This window comes from Patella vulgata, chromosome 5 (genome assembly GCF_932274485.2).
Source record: "Patella vulgata chromosome 5, xgPatVulg1.2, whole genome shotgun sequence".
NCBI classification, from domain to species: Eukaryota; Metazoa; Mollusca; class Gastropoda; family Patellidae; genus Patella; species Patella vulgata.
In genome coordinates this window covers 48,665,734-48,686,306 of record NC_065883.2, presented here as the reverse complement: position 1 = coordinate 48,686,306, position 20,573 = coordinate 48,665,734, and the positions used below count along the sequence as shown (strand labels likewise).

The 20,573-nt window shown below is 36.5% G+C and overlaps 1 protein-coding gene across 3 annotated transcripts in view; it reads right to left on the bottom strand.

Annotated features, from left to right (window-relative positions):
• Positions 1-12,372, bottom strand: part of LOC126821156 (ATP-binding cassette sub-family C member 10) — a 79,347-nt gene extending 66,975 nt beyond the window's left edge. The window contains exons 1-3 of one of the 3 annotated variants that reach the window (XM_050549509.2): positions 12,027-12,372; positions 3,265-4,922; positions 2,437-2,664 (exon numbers count right to left, since the gene is read on the bottom strand). In XM_050549509.2, coding sequence (XP_050405466.1) covers positions 2,437-2,664; positions 3,265-4,854 — 1,818 coding nt within the window. In that variant the 5' untranslated portion in view covers positions 4,855-4,922; positions 12,027-12,372. The remainder of the gene's footprint in view (positions 1-2,436; positions 2,665-3,264; positions 4,923-12,026) is intronic. The other 2 variants (XM_056101088.1, XM_050549508.2) reach the window with 2 other exon arrangements.
• Positions 12,373-20,573: the final 8,201 nt, after the last annotated feature.

The window sequence follows — 20,573 nt, the reverse complement described above, 5'->3', positions numbered from 1 at the left end:
AGTATGGTCAAAAGACAGGTCAATTCAATCTGGGAATTAAATCTTGTTGAACTTGACACATACAGATTCCGGCTGGATGACAAGATCTACACAAAGACAACACTCAATCACCCTAGAAGAGATATTTGTAGACTTATATAGAAGCTAAGGGTGAAAGAGCGGCTGCGAGACTACAAACACCAAGTCATCATCTGTGAGTGCGGAGAAGAATGTACCACCAACCATGTCCTGGTAGACTGAGAGGTATACGAGGAGGAGAGAAGGGAAATAGTGAGAACAATGGAGACCAACAACATACCATTCAACACTAAGAACCTACTCTTCACGAGACCAGATCTGAAACTGCAAATCTTCGAACAAATCCACGCCCTAATGGACACAGTTGGACTAAGTAGAATAGTGAAGTAAGAGGGGGTCACGGTTAGACGGGCCCGGCATCTAAACACTAAACTACATAGAGGATTTATACCAAACTGGCAGGATAGTGGAGTAAGGGGGAGTCATGATCAGACGAACTCGGCATCTAAACACTATTCCACCAAAAACAGACACCAAACCTACAGAGTGGGATAGTGGAGTAAGGGGAGGTCACGATAAGACGGGCCTGGCACCTAAACACAAACCCCACAAAGATGACATCTACCAAACTAGCAGGATAGTGGAGTAAGTGGGAGTTACGGTCAGACGAACTTGGCACCTAAACACTATTCCGCAAATAAAACTGATACCAAACCCAGAGAGTGGGATAGTAGAGTAAGGGGAGGCCACATTAAGACGGGCCTGGCACCTAAACACTAAAACGATGACATCTACCAATCCAGAAGCAGTAAAGATCATCTACCAAACGATATGTTTTATATTACCGGTAAATAAAGGGAAAAACTTCCCACTAAACCAAATCCATGGCCTAAGGCCAAATGGAAAGATTGCAAAATCATATTCTAAAAAACAGGAATCAGCTTCGGCTCTCCTATGTCTTGTCTGCGATATCACTTCCGTGGAAGCAGACGTTAAACACCAAGAACGAACGAACGAATTAATTTTAATCAGATTGGTTTGAACTTGCCGTAAAATGGATGTAGTAACCATTGGCTATAAGTACATGAAATTAAGATTTTCACCTTACGTGGTCTTTAAACTGCACATGTAAATTTCATACAGATCGGCAGATAACAGTTTTGTCTATGATATCACCCTAGGTGGAAGTGGACGTAAAACTCTAGAAACGAACAAACGAAGCAGATAACTTTAGGCTTCTTTGTGTCACTAATTTAAATAATACATATAAATTTCAGAAAGATCGGATGATAACTTTTGTTGTTTGAGGGTTCACAAGGTCCTACAAACTGAAACAAGGGAAGTAATTTTTATAGAAAATTTTGAAATTTTACAGGCTTTTTCGTTTTACTAATTTAAATAATGCATATAAATTTCATACAGATTGGATGATAACTTTTGTCATTCGAACATTCACAAGGTTCACAAAGTAAATCAAGGGCCATAACTCTAGAAATAATTGACGGAAATTGCTGAAATTCAATAGACCTTTGTATCACAAATTTAAATGATGCATATAAATTTAATACATATCGGATGATAACTTTCATCAATCGAGCATTAACAAGGTTGAACAAAGTGAAACAAAGGCCATAATTCTAGAAGTAATTATTGTAAATTGCTGTAATTCAATAGGCTTCTTCATTTCACTAATTTAAATAATGCACATAAATTTCACAAAGATTGGATGATAACTTTTGGCGTAATAGCATTCACAAGGTTCAACAAAGTGAAACCAGGGCCATAACTCTAGACATAATGAAATTAAATAGGCTTCTTCATCTCACTAATGTTAACCACATATATCAATTTTAGAAATTTCATCAATCGAGCATTAACACGGTTGAACAAAGTGAAACAAAGGCCATAATTCTAGAAGTAATTATTGTAAATTGCTGTAATTCAATAGGCTTCGTCATTTCACTAATTTAAAAAATGCACATAAATTTCACAAAGATTGGATAACTTTTGGCGTAATAGCATTCACATGGTTCAACAAAGTGAAACCAGGGCCATAACTCTAGACAAAATGAAATTAAATAGGCTTCTTCATCTCACTAATGTTAACCACATATATCAATTTTAGAAATTGTGGACAACGGACGGATGGAGGGGCGGACAGATGAACAGACAGGGGCGATGGCAATATATGTCCACATTTCCATGTTGGCGTATAAAAATTAAAGGCTAAGATTTAGTTTTATCTAAAAAAAAAACTAAAAAAAACTGAAATAAAAGAAACACAACCAGGACTCTAAATTCATTCTGAAACAATTCATTATAATATCAAACAATATTTGATAAACCACCTCCTCTAAAATTAATAATGTTTTAGGATTACACAAACAGATCAGTTGGAAATAGAAAAGATGTAAATACCTTAGCAGCAGTAAGAGTATGACCTAATAAAGAATATGTTGTAAATGTTAATATAGAAATTAACACAGGAGTTGTAGCCCAAAAATATACACATAATGCATCTAAATATTTCTGCCCTTTCAGATTGTTTAATTCCTTGTCACGAACAAAATTTATCTTTTCTTTAAAATGTTGTTCCCACGAATAAAATTTCACAACACGAATACCACTCAAAACTTCATTCATTAACTGTAAAATAAACAGGCATTTGTTTTTATATAAAAATTCAAACAAGGAAATAGAATGCTAACACTTTAAATAAGTTATTTAGAGACTAGAATCTGGTTATTTATTTACTATTGTCAAATGTAGTGCATAGCAGTCAAGCAGTTAGGACACTTGAATTCATTTCACTAAGGGAATAAGTATAAGTGTTTATAAAAGTATAAAAGTTTTAAAGCTTTAACGCAGAAGTTTAACGCCAGTTGTGGTCAAACAAGGCGCAAGTCAAAATCAAGAAAGAACATTTGTGTTTTTATTGCTAACTCAGAAGAACAAAGTTAGCCCAGTTTGTTCAGAAAACAAACATTAAACCCCATTAGATTTCAAAAGAAAAAGGGGACACTCAAATAGAACTTTGAAGGCTCAAATTACAGCACGTTTTTTTCATGGAGTTTGAGTTTGAAGAAAACATACTGTCCAGGAAATATTAGTCTTTGCCCCACTGGAACAAAAATGTAAGCTACTCTGTCAAACGAAATAAAGGATAAAATATAATGAAGGGATAGTATATAATAGTATATTCTACCAATTTGATTTGGTAATGTTTTGATTTGGTAATGTTTTTACCTTAACACGACTGTCTTTTTGGCCCATCATTTTTTTACTGAGATCACCTATTTTAATAGCCAACTGTCTGTTTATTGGAATCAGTATTATAGCAAACGTTAATCCAGCTAAGAATGACAGGCCCACTTGTTGATGTAGTAAATATAAAGAGAAAGAAACTTGGAATGGTAAACTCCAAATTGCATGAAAACTGGGACAGAAATTTACAATTCTGTTGGTGTCAGTACTCATAAAATTGACAATTTGTCCGGTATCAAATTTAGCCATCTGAACACTGCTAACAGATAATGTTTTTTGGTAAATGATTGTTACTAAAGCACAACGTATCTTTAAACCCACCACAGATACATGATAATCAAACTGTGTAGAAAATATTGTACCAAGAAAAGTTGTAGCCATCAGTCCTCCTGCATACAAATATCCGTGATTTTGAGGTTCATTTTTATTTTCAATGTATGATATCAACATATTTAACAACACAGGTCCAGCAAATCCTAATGCATCTGCTATCAGTTTTAATATTCCTAAACAATAATATTCACATCCAAATGCACTGTTTAAACATTTGAGTAATGATTTTTGTTTGGTGACTTTTTTCTTTCTTTGAACATAGTCGATTATTTGAACAGTTGGATCATGATTTAGCGTGGAATTCTGTTCACATGACCTTTGTGTCATATTATTTTCTAAATCTCTATGGTCAGCAGTATTCCCACTTAAAACTTTCTGGAATTTCTGTTCAATATTAACAGAATTTAATCGTTTAGGTAGTCTTAGTAAGTCAGTTGCATTATTTAGTCTGCCATTTAAACCCTTTTTAAACATATGATTTAGCCAATAAAATGAGAGTTTAGAAAAGATATTGGAAGTTGATTCGGCTTCCAATAATTCTGCTGTCATGACAGATTGATCAGTTCCACCATAACTATGTATATGTTCCCAGGTAACCTGTTCTGTTTCGGGAGTATCATAGTTTATACTTCCATAAAACAAATCTGTTCTATAATGTCGTGTTTTAGATGGAAACAAAGTTAATAAATAAATTAACTCTAATCCTAACTTAATATAAATAGTATATTCTTCAGCTGCATTACGGTTTACTAAATAATCAATGTGTTGTAAAATGACTGAACGCATATGCACAACCAACGAGACAACTGTTAACAAAAATACGACTATAGCACTTGTCGGTCCTCGTAATGGTACAGTATGAAAATATCGTAAATTCCAAATATAGATGGCATGTAAACCCCACGTAAATACTGATACTACACACACAACATAATCAACTACACTTAGAGATATTTTCAGTAAAAAAAATGTAAAAAGTATTTGTACTACTGATGCCAGTGATAGAAATATAGTACAGACAAATCTGATCTTCATAAACCAGAACCAGACAACATATAAATCTGAATCATTCAATCTAACTTGTGTTCTGGCAATATAATATGAACTTAAAATAGCTAGTAGAACCAGCGGTGGTAATATAATAACAATTTCTTCAAAACAAAGTCCAAAATCATTGTTACTCCAAATGGTAAAGTTTTCATTATGACCACAAAACTGGTGCCAATTCCACTGCTCCATGTTGTCTTTTGGTTTTGGTTGTACAGGTTATATAAGTTATTACTGTATATGTACAGTTTAGTTTTTATCTGAAATATTAAAACATACATATAATAAGCAGTTGAACATTCATACATTATTTTGTTTGTATTGATTCAAGACTGCAAATATGATTTACTTAATTATATTCAGAATACCAAACAGCTCACTTATTTTCAGATGTTAAAACTGATATGTTTTGATATTTCAAAATGATATGTTTTGATATTTCAAAATGATATAATTTTCATCCGTATACTACTTACACATTCCAAAATATCGTGATACCAATGTTAAGCCTATAATTTCAATCATCTGACACTATAACACAAGTAACAGTTATATCTTGTCCAGAAGTCACTTTGATAGAGATTTAAAGCCTTATCAGGAAATTAATTAAATTTCTATTGATATGATGTATAAGGATATATTTTATCAGTATCATTATATAATTCTTCCTGCTTTATTACCTTATAAAAGCTTACAGACAGGATAAATAAATGCTACTGTAAGCAACAATAATAATTTTCAATTATAACTTATGGCTTTAATTAATGTCATGACATTGGCATACTGACTTTCACAATAGAGCCAACAGTGAGGTTGATGTCCCCCGCAGAAATAAAAAAAAAATAGATGACACATTGATTAATTGCACATTTATCTTTTTCAAAAGTATCGAGTAATCAAACTGATTATCTATGCTTAGAAGCATATAATGTTCACTATCAAACTCAGGTTTTGAAGTACCTGGTAGTGAGTGAAACTTTACACTAAGTTTCATCACTCTCTATCAGTTGGAATCAAAGTTATCTTGTACCAAAGCATCGACCAAAGAAATTGCTTAGCTCTGCTTAGCTTTAACAGGAAAAATTTAATCATTGAACACAGTCAAGACATTCGCCTGATGAATATCTATACTCCAATTAAAAGCAGAATTGTTATTATCCAAAGTCTCGACCAATCAAATTGCTTATCACTACTTAGCCTAAGCAGAAAATTCTCATCATCAACTTAGTCAATGTATTGATGTAATGAATCTATACTCAGGAGTTTCATCGCTCTCACCCAATTAGAACCAAAGTTATCGTGTTCCAAAGCCTCAAGCAATCAAATTGCTCATCTCTGCTTAGCTGTAGTGGAAAATGCGCATGAACGAACTATGTCAAGGCATTCACGTAATAGACACCTACACCAATTTGGAACATTTTACCTTAATTAGAAGTATCAACCAATCAGATTGAAGTCTCTACTTTGCGAAGCAAAAAATGCTCGCTCAGCATCGTACCTTGTTCAGGTATTGATTTAATAAAACTATACACAAAGTTAATAATAATAATATGTCCATTTATATAGCGCCAAATCCACAAATTGTGCTCATAGCGCATACAACTATACAAAAGTCTTTTGGCTCTATGGTTTTTTTGGTCAATTTCTGTAATGAGTTTTGAAAAGATGAGTTTTTAATCGAGATTTGAAGATTGATAAAGAAGTCACAAAACGGAGTTCAACTGGAAGTGCATTCCATCTTTCAGCGGTAGCAACAGCAAACGCTCTTTGTCCAAAGGTAGCAAGTTTCCACTTTGGTACCACTAGCTGATTGAGATTTTCTGAACGCCACTGTCGTTTTGGAATATCCCGTTGAATTAATTTGCAGAGGTAATCAGGAGCCTCTCCACTTTCACTACTATCACTCAATTAGAATAAAAGTAGTCGAGCTATAAAGTCTTGACCAATCAAATTGCCTATGGCTTTGCTTACCCTGAGCCGAAAATGCTCTCATAATCAAACTTTGTCATGGTATTGATGTGATGAAACTATACACCAAGTTTCATCACTCTCACTTAACTAGAATCAAAGCAAAATGAAAATGAAATGTTGTTTAATGGCACGTCAGCTCCAACCGGGCTATATTGCGCCAAACACATGGTGAATCCAACGAAACAAACTAAAACAATATCACATAAATGAATTAATATATGTAAATCAAAACAAATATCACAGAAAATAAATTATATAGCTCCAGTTGAGCAAATAGCTGACGTACTGACTGGCAACGGTAGTATTTAGATCTAATATACTTGAGATGTTTGCACTCAATCAAGATGTGTTTCACTGTCAAAGGAACATGACAGTGAACACATTTCCGGTTGAGGCTCTCACTTCAAAATGAAAATGTGAGTTAAAAAGGTATGACCAATTCGAGAGCGACACAAAACAACCTAGATTTTATTACATAAAACACCCTTTTCGGGCAGCATGCTAAATACATTATAAAGTGGATGAAAAATACATAAAAAAAAAAAATGGATGAAAAATATATAAAAAGTAGATGAAAGATACATAAAAGTGAATGAAATGTACATTTACATGTACATACATTGAGGCAGTATGTGCAAAATATAAACCAAAGTTTTGAATATATGCCATAGTCGCTTAAACTAAACGTGAAGAGGTCTTTGAATTGTTGGTTGTTTATTTATTTATTTACTTATTTTTTGGTTTATATAGAAGTGGGTGCCACATCCCTTATTTTGAAAGCCTGATGCACAAAGTTGCACACTGCTTTTGCCAGAGCAAACGGTGGGTTAAACATGTTTTTGAATGAAAATGGATACATTTGGGTCTCAAATGCCCCATAAACAATTGTCTTACGGAGTTCCTCATAGCGGTTGCATTCAATGAGAAAATGATACTCATTTTCAACTTTCTGTTGAGGGCAGTTTGTGCAAAACCGCAGATGTGCAGGTCTATTCTTGTATCGCCCTCTCTCTCTCTATTTCAAGGGAATGTGTGCTTAGACTAAGGCGGGACATAGCGGTTTTAGTTTTAAGATTTTTAACAGCTTGCAGGTAGGGCACCGTAGCCTTGATATTCTTTGTATGATAACAAGGGAGGGTATCATAAATCGCCTAACCTAATCGTTGATATATATACATGAGGCAATTTAACGAAGAACATGGATATTAAATTTTAAGGACATTACATCATATTATTTTGCACATCACAACTGAATTTATAAAACATAAATGAAATATAAATACAAATGAGGCCCCTGAAAAAATCTATTGTATTGAAGATTAAACTTCCAAAGGACAAATATGAAATATGAAATGAAATGTGCCAAATTGAATTTTAATATATGTCTTCATGACTGATTAATGAATTCATTATTTGATGAAAAAACAGAGGCAACAATGAACAAAGTCTATTTGTTGTGTTATTAAATGTGCCAAAATAAATTTAAGTGCATGTATTTTGGTGTTTTTGATTGATTAATGATGAAAAAAACAACAGTCTAAATCAGAATTTTTACGTCTGGTGTCAGTTTCTTACTGGGCTAGTAGAATGTTGGCTGGGCTAGTAAGATCTAAAAGCTACTAGCCCAAATGGCTAGTGACCATTTCAGGTTAGTTTCTACCCCTGCAAGACCGTTGCCAGCGGCCATATATAAAAGAATTAATGGGGGATTTAAAATCGGTAAATGATAAAAGGAATTTTGATATGGGAAGATCTAAAGCAGACTTGGCAGCTAAGTCTGCCTGATCATTCCCTTTAATATCAACGTGACTGGGGAGCCAGCAAAAGACTAGCAAAGGACTGTGTCCTTGTTGATAAACTCGTGTGATAGTAGCAGACGATAAATGTCTGCTACTAATGTGTGTACAAGCTGTTTATTGTTTATTGCTTGTAAAGAGGACAGAGAATCAGTAAATATAACGTGTTTTAAAGTAGAAGATGATTGAATGAACTCCAAAGCCTGAAAGATGGCCTGAAGTTCAGCAGTAAATATGGAAGCAGCAGGTGGAAGTCTGACAGAAATGATTCCAGATGGTGTGACGGTAGCCGAAGCCACCCGATCACCATCTTTGGAACCATCTGTGTAAATCAGAGCATAATCACCATATTTAGACCTCAGCTCTCAAAAGAAAGACTGAAACACCGTGGAACTAGTATCTTTCTTTTTGTTTTTTGTTAGATCTAAATTAATCTTTGGAGGCGATATAGTCCAGGGTGGAGTATGAAACAAAGGGGTATTCGCAATACTGTCATGACTGATGCCGGCCTCTGACAAAAGGGGTTGGATGCAAATACCGAATGATGGAATAACATTAGTTCTCAGTAAAAATAGATGTTCATGATAGGGTCTAAATATGGTGTTAAATGAAATATGATTTGGCAGAGATGCAATTTTTGTAGCATACTGCAGTGCAAGTTTATCACGTCTGTCGTGCAATGAGGGCTCGTGCGCCTCGACGTATAAACTCTGCACTGGAGATGTACGAAATGCTTCTAAACTGATTCTAAGTCCTTGGTTGTGTATGGTGTCAAGCTCTTTGAGTTAAGACTCGCGGGCTGACCCATACACAATACACGCATAGTCGAGTTTGGATCTTATTAATGCTCGATATAATCTGAGCAAGACCTTACGGTCTGCTCCCAAATCAGTGTTTGATAAGACTCTCAATATGTTATGGGCTTTCAGACATTTCTTCTTGAGTGTTTTTATATGAGGGATAAACCAAGACTACTTTTTTACGAAACATAACAGAAAGCTAGAACAAGAAATTGAATTTAGAAAAAAGCATTTTAGACAACTCAACAATTGTTTTAAGAAACTTGTAAAAGTAAAATGAAACTACTGCTAGTATCATGTTCTTGTCTAACCTGAGTGTTTCAGAGATATTATTTGTACTAAACCAAAAGATGCGGCTCTTAACGGTACAGTTAATGATAAAGCAATTTAAAAAATAAAACAAACGTAATTTCTAAAGCTGCTGTAATAACCAAGAAGCTAAATTTTACTGCTATTCAAAATCGTCAATAATAGATTTTTTTACGGCTGTAATAGTTGATATATTTGTAGAGAATTGCACGTGCCATGGCTATTTATCGACTCAAAGAGAGTGCGGGGTAGTCAGAAATCAGTTCGAGACACGCAACTGAAGCGTGCACATTTAGTAGCAATGCAAAAGCTTTTTTATATTTTTGAATCTGACTAAAACTAAATATTTACTAGCATTCTAGCCCCCTTCCTATTTAAGAAACCAAAAAAAAATTAAAAATCGGTTAAGAAATAACAAAGTTGTTGCACTTTTAAGACCCCAAATTGATGGATGTCAGTATACACTTTTTTTTAAAATATGCCAAAAAAGTGACCGAAGACCATTTCCCAGCAACTATTGAAGATATTGGCATCAAATTTTCAGGAAATATTCTTCCGACCATTAACTATCTATTGGAATTTTTAAATTTGGGCTATATAATTTATTTGTTTTGATATGGGGTCTGCAACATGGATAAAAAAATCCGTACATACGACCTTGTTTTCCATTCAACTTATCATTGTCGGATTCTCTGATCCGCAAAACAAAGTGAATTCTGGGGATGGAGCACTGGACATCCCATACTCATCTAGCCCATTCTCTTTTCTGGCAAAAGGGAGCCACGGTAGCTCAGTGGGTAGGACATTGGCTCACTCAACTTGATAAGCCGTGTTCAATTCCTGCATGTGCCGAGCAAGTTCATTGTGTTATACACACCAGCCTCCCCCCAGATGTACGACGGTTGACATAGCAAGTGACAACATAGTCATTCGGATAGAATAAAAAAACTGATGTCCCATGTACGCATAAAAGAAACCTTGACAGTTGGAATTCGAAATAAGAGTAGGCTGTTGCGCTGCTGTTTTGGCAAAGTTTCCCCTCATAGCACACTACAATGGCGTGTTCCCCCCTACCCACGCCCCCGCCCTCTTCATTAGCCCAGTAGGAGTAGAACATTAAACCCCATTTCATTTTCTTGTATCAGATTCCATATGGCTGTCATTTGATCACCAACAAAAGGGAAAGTAATCCAAGAGATAATTTTTAAAAAAAAATTAATTTTAGAGAAAGAATTCCAACCGTGCACCAGACTTTATACCCCTAAAAAGTGCACTTGAAAATCGTGCCTCAGAATCAGCCCACTGTTAGCAAAAGGGAAACTTGGTTTGACACGTTCACAATAACAAGAGAGCTGCTGTGGTCTGCACCCACATCGGTGGAGTTATCTTTTCATTTCTTCCACATGATTTGTTTTCCCGAGCTCTGGCACTAGTTCCAACGGTTGGTGAATGAAATACAGGTCAATATAACTAGAAAAGGGGTCATTTTATGAGAAAATATGTTTACTTCCAGTGACGAGCGTCGTTTTTGCCTTTTTCTGATAATTTTATTTTTTCAAAATATAAAAAATCAGTCGTAAATACGTTTCTGAATGAACAAACCACACTCGACACAAACTCTGTTTTCTCCTCTTCACGAAAAGTAAAAAGTCATTGGTGTTGGTGGTCATACAGCTTCTCGAAGTCGCGGAACAAAAACGGCAGATTTTACGGTCAGATTTTTTGACAGTGATAAAAAATAGTATCAGTGGCGCCCCTAGCGAGCTTTTGCATTGCTACATTTAGCCGTGTCGAGACCAACTTTCTGTAGAGTGCACGGGTCACCCTAATCAAGGCATTCACCTAATAAACACCTATATACCAAGTTTGAACATTCTTGCTGAATTAGGAGAGTTATATTGTGTCCCAAAAAGTGTGACGGGACAGACAAACCCATTTTAATGAATCCAATTTAGATTAGTACTGCTGACAATTAATTGTCTATGCTCAGCAGAGTATTCTCATGTTATCATAGTTTAAGTTTATTATTATTATGTTGGTCTGAATGTTTTGGTGGTGTGATTGATTGTGATTTGTCAATATATAGTAGGCCATAGTCTATTAGTACATGTATTACTAATAGTAATACTAATGTCAATGTAGTTCAGCTCTGAACGTAGGTCTCATTACACTCGAGCTGAACTAATGTCAATGAAGTTTATCTAAAGAATGACAATAGTTTCACTATTAAAGCATATTCAAATTGCCATTCATATTTTTGTTTATTACAAATACGTCGGTTATGATTATCAATCAGCCTGTATGCATACCACTGCCATCAAAAGTATACATAATTATTATTGATATGATATAAATTAAAATATGGGCCTAGATAACGTTGTCATTGTAAAAGGTGACAAATCACATCCAATCACACCTCCAACAAGAACAGTGATCCTGATACGAAAAAGAACAAGTTATGCAATAACAAATTTATGACACTACTTGCATTAATCCCAAAAATCTGTAAGTAAATAAATATCGATAGGCACTTGATGATACCAGGACGTACTACGCGGATAGACTAATCACCGGAATTCACCGGAATTCATTTACAATCACCGGAATTCATTTATAATCACCGGAATTCACTTCTAAAATCCACGATTCCTCCCACAAAATTCACTTATTTTAAATGTATAATACATTTTGATCTCTCCACAGGCCAGATAAAAGCGCTGTGTAGGCATTATCTATGGTGTAGGTGAATTTATTTGAAAGACTACCGGAATTCATTTCAAATATATGCATCATGATTATGATTATGATAATAGGCTGAACTCCAAAATAACACATAATAACAATTCGCGCGATAACTCCAAGATAACAGCCAATAACCCCAAAAATGTTGACTGTGGAAACAACAATTTAGTTGAATTTAAGAAGCCTCGCTGATTTGTGCCCAAATCGGAGGTTCACGGGAGATAACTCGTGTATGTGATTTTTGTTGACAAGAAACTCATTTAATGTTTTCTTTCGTTGCAATGTATTGTAATAAAAGATTGATGATAATAGTTTATTAAAATAAACAATTTAATATTATAGCTATATTTATTTATTTATAATTACAAATTGCGCCGATTGTCACTTTCGGTCATCGACATCGTATTCGTAACTTGTTTAGACCATAGATAATACGGTATTATCTATGTTTAGACCGAGCGGACTCTCTCACCCGTATTCCGGCACCCGGATTCGAGATCTAGTTATCAGACATAATTCTCAGCGTACTTCAGCATACCGATTCGAGATCAAGTTGGCAGACATATTATATTCTCTAACCGTATTCCAGCACCCGGATTCGAGATCAAGTTAGCAGACATATTTTCTCACCATATTCCAGCACGCGGATTCGAGATCAAATTAGCAGACATAATATTCTTTCACCGTATTCCAGCACCCGCATTCGAGATCAAGTTAGCAGACATATTCTCCCTCCGTATTCCATTTCCAGCACTCGGATTCGAAATCAAGTAAGCGCACGTATTCCTAGCGCCAAGAAAAACCTAGATATAATTATCACGAAAATAATTGTTACCTTTATATTAGAAAATAAAATTTTAAAACATATTTATGCAAAATATTATGTAATAGATCCCCCGATCCCACCCCACACCCCCAAAATGTACTATTACCGTAAACATACTAAAATATCGCACACTAGGCTAACTGAGCATGCAAAAAAGGGTACCGGGTACGTCCATTTTGCATCAAAAAGTACCCCAACCAGCTTTGGTGGGAAAATGTTTTTTGTTTCACGGAATCAAGAAATGAATAAACTACTAGAATACAAAATTTCAGAAGGCTCCTATGCTGGCGTTTCGAGATATTACCGTAAACATACTAAACATATGGGGGAATCGGGTTGAGGTAGGCTGACTGCGCACGTAATAACTTCTAAACTAGCTTTGGTGGCTTCAATATCTTTATTTCACCAACTAGACAGGTGCATAAGGCATGAACATGCCAAATTTCATTAACTTTCTATGTTGGCGTATCGAGTTATACCACCGCAAAGTTCCTAGCACCCGGATTCGAGGTGGAGTTTGTGGGTTCAATAAACAACGAGCACGCCCACGTTGCGTCAAAAAACGACCCAAACCAGCTTTGGTTGGAAAATGTTTTTTATTTCACGGAATCAAGGGATGAATAAACTACTAGAATACAAAATTTCAGAAGGTTCCTATGCTGGCGTTTCGAGATATATTACCGTAAACATACTAAACATATTGGAGAATCGGGTTAGGGTAGGCTAACCGCGCACGCAATAACTTCTAAGCTAGCTTTGGTGGCTTCAATATTTTTATTTCACCAACTGGACAGTTGCATAGGCCATGAACATGCCAAATTTCATTAACTTTCTATATTGGCGTATCGAGTTATATTATACGGTAATATATATTTCGAAACGCCAACATATGAACCTTCTGAAATTTTGTATTCTAGTAGTTTATTCATCTCTTGATTCCGTGAAATAAAAAACATTTTCGCACCAAAGCTGGTTTAGGTAGTTTTTTGATGCAACGTGGGTGTACCCGTTGTTTATTGAACCCACAAACTCCACCTCGAATCCGGGTGCTAGGAACTTTGTGGTGGTATAACTCGATACGCCAACATAGAAAGTTAATGAAATTCGGCATGTGCATACCTTATTCATCTGTCGATTTAGTGAAGTAAAGATATTGAAGCCACCAAAGCTAGTTTAGAAGTTATTGCGTGCGCAGTTAGCCTACCCTAACCCGATTCTCCAATATGTTTAGTATGTTTACGGTAATATATCTCGAAATGCCAGCATTGGAACCTTCTGAAATTTTGTATTCTAATAGTTTATTCATCCCTTGATTCCGTGAAATAAAAAACATTTTCCCACCAAAGCTGGTTTGGGTCGATTTTTGAAGCAGTGTGGGTGTACCCGTTGTTTATTGAACCTAAAAACTCCGCCTCGAATCCGGGTGCTAGGAAATTTGCGGTGGTATAACTCGATACGCCAACATAGAAAGTTAATTAAATTTGGCATGTTCATGGCTTATGCAACTGCCCAGTTGGTGAAATAAAAAATATTGAAGCCACCAAAGCTAGTTTAGAAGTTATTGCGTGCGCAGTTAGCCTACCCTAACCCGATTCTCCAATATGTTTAGTATGTTTACGGTAAAATATCTCGAAACGCCAGCATAGGAACCTTCTGAAATTTTGTATTCTAGTAGTTTATTCATCCCTTGATTCCGTGAAATATAAAAACATTTTCCCACCAAAGCTGGTTTGGGTCGTTTTTTGATGCAGTGTGGGCGTACCCGTTGTTTATTGAACCCACAAACTCGGTCTCGAATCCGGGTGCTAGGAATTTTGCGGTGGTATAACTCGATACGCTCACATAGAAAGTTAATGAAATTTGCCATGTTCATGCCTTATGCACCTGTCCAGTTGGTGAAATAAAGATATTGAAGCCACCAAAGCTAGTTTAGAATTTATTACGTGCGCAGTGAGCCTACCCTAACCCGATTCTCCAATATGTTTAGTGTGTTTACGGTAATATATCTCGAAACGCCAACATAGGAGCCTTCTGAAATTTTGCATTCTAGTAGTTTATTCATCTCTTGATTCCGATAAAGAAAAAACATTTTCCCACCAAAGCTGGTTTGGGTCGTTTTTTGATGCAGCGTGGGCGTACCCGTTGTTTATTGAACACACAAACTCCACCTCGAATCCGGGTGCTAGGAAATTTGCGGTGGTATAACTCGATACGCTCACATAGAAAGTTAATGAAATTTGCCATGTTCATGCCTTATGCACCTGTCCAGTTGGTGAAATAAAGATATTGAAGTCACCAAAGCTAGTTTAGAAGCTTTTACGTGCGCAGTGAGCCTACCCTAACCTGATTCTCCAATATGTTTAGTATGTTTACGGTAATATATCTCGAAACGCCAACATAGGAGCCTTCTGAAATTTTGCATTCTAGTAGTTTATTCATCTCTTGATTCCGAGAAAGAAAAAACATTTTCCCACCAAAGCTGGTTTGGGTCGTTTTTTGATGCAGTGTGGGGGTACCCGTTGTTTATTGAACCCACAAACTCCGCCTCGAGTCCGGGTGCTAGGAACTTTGCGGTGGTATAACTCGATACGCCAACATAGAAAGTTAATGAAATTTGGCATAACTCGATACGCCAACATAGAAAGTTAATGAAATTTGGCATGTTCATGGCCTATGCAACTGTACAGTTGGTGAAATAAAAATATTGAAGCCACCAAAGCTACTTTAGAAGTTATTGCGTGCGCAGTTAGCCTACCCTAACCCGATTCTCCAATATGTTTAGTATGTTTACGGTAATATATCTCGAAACCCCAGCATAGGAACCTTCTGAAATTTTGTATTCTAATAGTTTATTCATCCCTTGATTCCGTGAAATAAAAAACATTTTCCCACCAAAGCTGGTTTGGGTCGTTTTTTGACGCAGTGTGGGTGTACCCGTTGTTTATTGAACCCACAAACTCTGCCTCGAATCCGAGTGCTAGGAACTTTGCGGTGGTATAACTGGATACGCCAACATAGAAAGTTAATGAAATTTGGCATGTTCATGGCCATTGCAACTGTCCAGTTGGTGAAATAAAAATATTGAAGCCACCAAAGCTAGTTTAGAAGTTATTACGTGCGTAGTGAGTCTACCCTAACCTGATTCTCCCCATATGTTTAGTATGTTTACGGTAATATATCTCGAAACGCCAGCATAGGAACCTTCTGAAATTTTGTATTCTAGTAGTTTATTCATCCCTTGATTCCGTGAAAAAAAAAAACATTTTCGCACAAACGCTGGTTTAGGTCGTTTTTTGATGCAACGTGGGCGTACCCGTTGTTTATTGAACCCACAAACTCCACCTCGAATCCGGGTGCTAGGAACTTTGTGGTGGTATAACTCGATACGCCAACATAGAAAGTTAATGAAATTCGGCATGTGCATACCTTATTCATCTGTCGATTTAGTGAAGTAAAGATATTGAAGCCACCGAAGCTAGTTTAGAAGTTATTGCGTGCGCAGTTAGCCTACCCTAACCCGATTCTCCAATATGTTTAGTATGTTTACGGTAATATATCTCGAAATGCCAGCATTGGAACCTTCTGAAATTTTGTATTCTAATAGTTTATTCATCCCTTGATTCCGTGAAATAAAAAACATTTTCCCACCAAAGCTGGTTTGGGTCGTTTTTTGAAGCAGTGTGGGTGTACCCGTTGTTTATTGAACCTAAAAACTCCGCCTCGAATCCGGGTGCTAGGAAATTTGCGGTGGTATAACTCGATACGCCAACATAGAAAGTTAATTAAATTTGGCATGTTCATGGCTTATGCAACTGCCCAGTTGGTGAAATAAAAAATATTGAAGCCACCAAAGCTAGTTTAGAAGTTATTGCGTGCGCAGTTAGCCTACCCTAACCCGATTCTCCAATATGTTTAGTATGTTTACGGTAAAATATCTCGAAACGCCAGCATAGGAACCTTCTGAAATTTTGTATTCTAGTAGTTTATTCATCCCTTGATTCCGTGAAATAAAAAAACATTTTCCCACCAAAGCTGGTTTGGGTCGTTTTTTGATGCAACGTGGGCGTATCCGTTGTTTATTGAACCCACAAACTCCACCTCGAATCCGGGTGCTAGGAACTTTACTCGATACGCCAACATAGAAAGTTAATGAAATTCGGCATGTACATACCTTATTCATCTGTCGAGTTAGTGCAATAAAATTATTGAAGCCACCAAAGCTAGTTTAGAAGTTATTGCGTGTGCAGTCAGCCTACCCAAAGCCGATTCCCCCATATGTTTAGTATGTTTACGGTAATATATCTCGAAACGCCAACATAGGAGCCTTCTGAAATTTTGTATTCTAATAGTTTATTCATCCCTTGATATCGTGAAATAAAAAACATTTTCCCACCAAAGCTGGTTTGGGTCGTTTTTTGATGCAGCGTGGGCGTACCCCTTGTTTATGGAACCCACAAACTCCACCTCGAATCCGAGTGCTAGGAACTTTGTGGTGGTATAACTCATACGCCAACATAGACAGTTAATGAAATTCGGCATGTGCATGCCTTATTCATCTGTCGATTTAGTGAAGTAAAGATATTGAAGCCACCAAAGCTAGTTTAGAAGTTTTTGCTTACACAGTTAGCCTACCCTAACCCGATTCTCCAATATGTTTATTATTTTTACGGTAATATATCTCGAAACGCCAGCATAGGAACCTTCTGAAATTTTGTATTCTAGTATTTTCCCACCAAAGCTGGTTTGGGTCGTTTTTTGACGCAGTGTGGGTATACCCGTTGTTTATTGAACCCACAAACCCGATTCTCCAATATGTTTAGTATGTTTACGGTAATATATCTCGAAACGCCAACATAGGAGCCTTCTGAAATTTTGCATTCTAGTAGTTTATTCATCTCTTGATTCCGAGAAAGAAAAAAACATTTTCCCACCAAAGCTGTTTTGGGTCGTTTTTTGATGCAGTGTGGGGGTACCCGTTGTTTATTGAACCCACAAACTCCGCCTCGAATCCGGGTGCTAGGAACTTTGCGGTGGTATAACTCGATACGCCAACATAGAAAGTTAATGAAATTTGGCATAACTCGATACGCCAACATAGAAAGTTAATGAAATTTGGCATGTTCATGGCCTATGCAACTGTACAGTTGGTGAAATAAAAATATTGAAGCCACCAAAGCTAGTTTAGAAGTTATTGCGTGCACAGTTAGCCTACCCTAACCCGATTCTCCAATATGTTTATTATGTTTACGGTAATCCCACATAACAATATGATGTTAATTTTACGTTACATTTACGTAAAAATGGTCAGTCATTTTCTGACGTAAATCTAACGTAAAATTTGCGTAAAGTTTACGTCATTTTCGTTAGATTTACGTCAGAAAATGACGTAAACTTTACGTTAGATTTACGTCAGAAAATGATGTAAATATAACGTAAAAATGACGTAAACTTTACGCTAGATTAACGTCATTTCCTGACGTTAAATTGTCGTTAAAAGGATGAGCAAAATGATGGATATCTAACCGACCATTATAACGTAAATCTAACATTAAATTAACATCATTTACGGATGCAATTCTAATGTCAAATTTTTATGAGCAAAGTTACGAAAATATAACCAACCATTAAAACCTTCAAAATTATTCATTATTTGCGGCAGTAAATGGGAAGTACATTCAACCAATAATCAAATTTTCCTGACCCGTGGGTGAGGCTAAAAGTTGAGTGGTCCAACGTGTGCGCTTTAGATCATAAGGTCTGTCATTGAGTCAAGTGGTTAGTTTCCACACCCAACTTGAACATGGGTTTTCTCTGGGTCCTCCTACTACTAAAGATTCCTGGTGCGGATGAATTATTCAACTTGAATTGAATCACTTAGTCCCAAAGGACAGTTTATGTCTATTGGATGTTTTACCCCATTGCTCTCTATCTACCCATAACCAGTCAGAATTCTAAATGTATTGCACAGAAAAGTTAAAAATCTTGCAGAATTATATGACAAAATATACTACAAGTATGTATACATATACTTTATTTAAAAGACAAAAATATAATGTTATAAAATACAAAATACACATTTAAATATTAACAGTTTTTATCCACAGCTGTTTGAGAAATGAAGACGGGCATATGCCACACAGTGTGCAGAGCTATGGCGTACTCTTATATAAAATTCCATCTGCCAAGGGATCTTTCACACACACACAATTGAGTTTACACTGTACCTTGTTTTTTTTGTCCCTTCCGTATGACTAGTCAGCCATCCATGTCAGGTCCTCTGTCCGGCATCACTGACAAGGGAAAATGTTCAAGAAAAAGGTCTACATTAGCGCTATGAAAGTGTTGATATGCATATAAGAAAGAAAAAACTGGGATATTGACCAAATTGGGCCAAAACCTATAGCCTCTATCTTATTTGCTCAAGGTATTGATGGAATAGGAGTTAACTTTGGAATGAATGAAATGAAATGGGGATTAATGTCCTATTCCGACAGGGCTAATGACATGGAAATATGCTATACAGTGTCCTATTATGGAATTTTATCCAGACAGCGGCGCTAAAGCCTACTCTTATATCGAATTCAAACTGCCAAGGGATCTTTCACGTGCACACCAATGTGTGCACAGGACCTCGGTCATTCGTACCATCCAAACGACTAGACAGCTGTCCCTCCTTGTCAGGCCCTCTGTCCTGCACCTCTGACAAGGGGAGGAAACCAAGTCTGGAAATCACGAAGAACTTTCTCGGCCGACACTGGAATGGAATGTTGTGGAATGCTGAATATTGATAGGTTTCGTCCTCTCATGATTCCAGTGTGTAACACAAATTTGAAAAAGATCAATTAAGAATAAACACAGCATCTATTGCATTTGAAAAAGGGAGAATTAACCAAGGAAGGCAAAGTCCTGAAAAGCTGTATATTGATAATGCTTGTCCTCTCACAATCGGAATGATTCACATTTCACACCTAGTGTACGGACAAACAGGGCCAAAATTGATATGTGGGTGTATAAACAAAGATATATACTACACCAATATTACATGTGTTGCAGAATTGGTTTAACACATTTCAAATATAATTGTAACACGGATATTTGCAATGGTTGATCCATGACAAAAGATTTGAAATATTTTGAAGAGACGCAAAAGGTTACGCCATACAGTGTGCTATGAGGGAAATTTTGCCCGGGCAGCAGCGCTATGGCCTACTCTTGTATCGAATTCCAACTGCCAGGGGATCTTTTATGTGCACGTCAATGTGTACACTGGACCTTGTTTTTTTTTGTCCCATCCAAACGACTAGACAGCTGTCCTCGTCAGGCCCTCCGTCCTGCATCACTGACAATCAGGATGAACTTTCTCGGCCAATGCAGGGATCGAACACCCGACCTCAAGGCTAGCGAGTCAGCGTCTTACCCACTTAGCCACATGATCCCCCCTTGACCTATGTACATGTAGAGATGAAT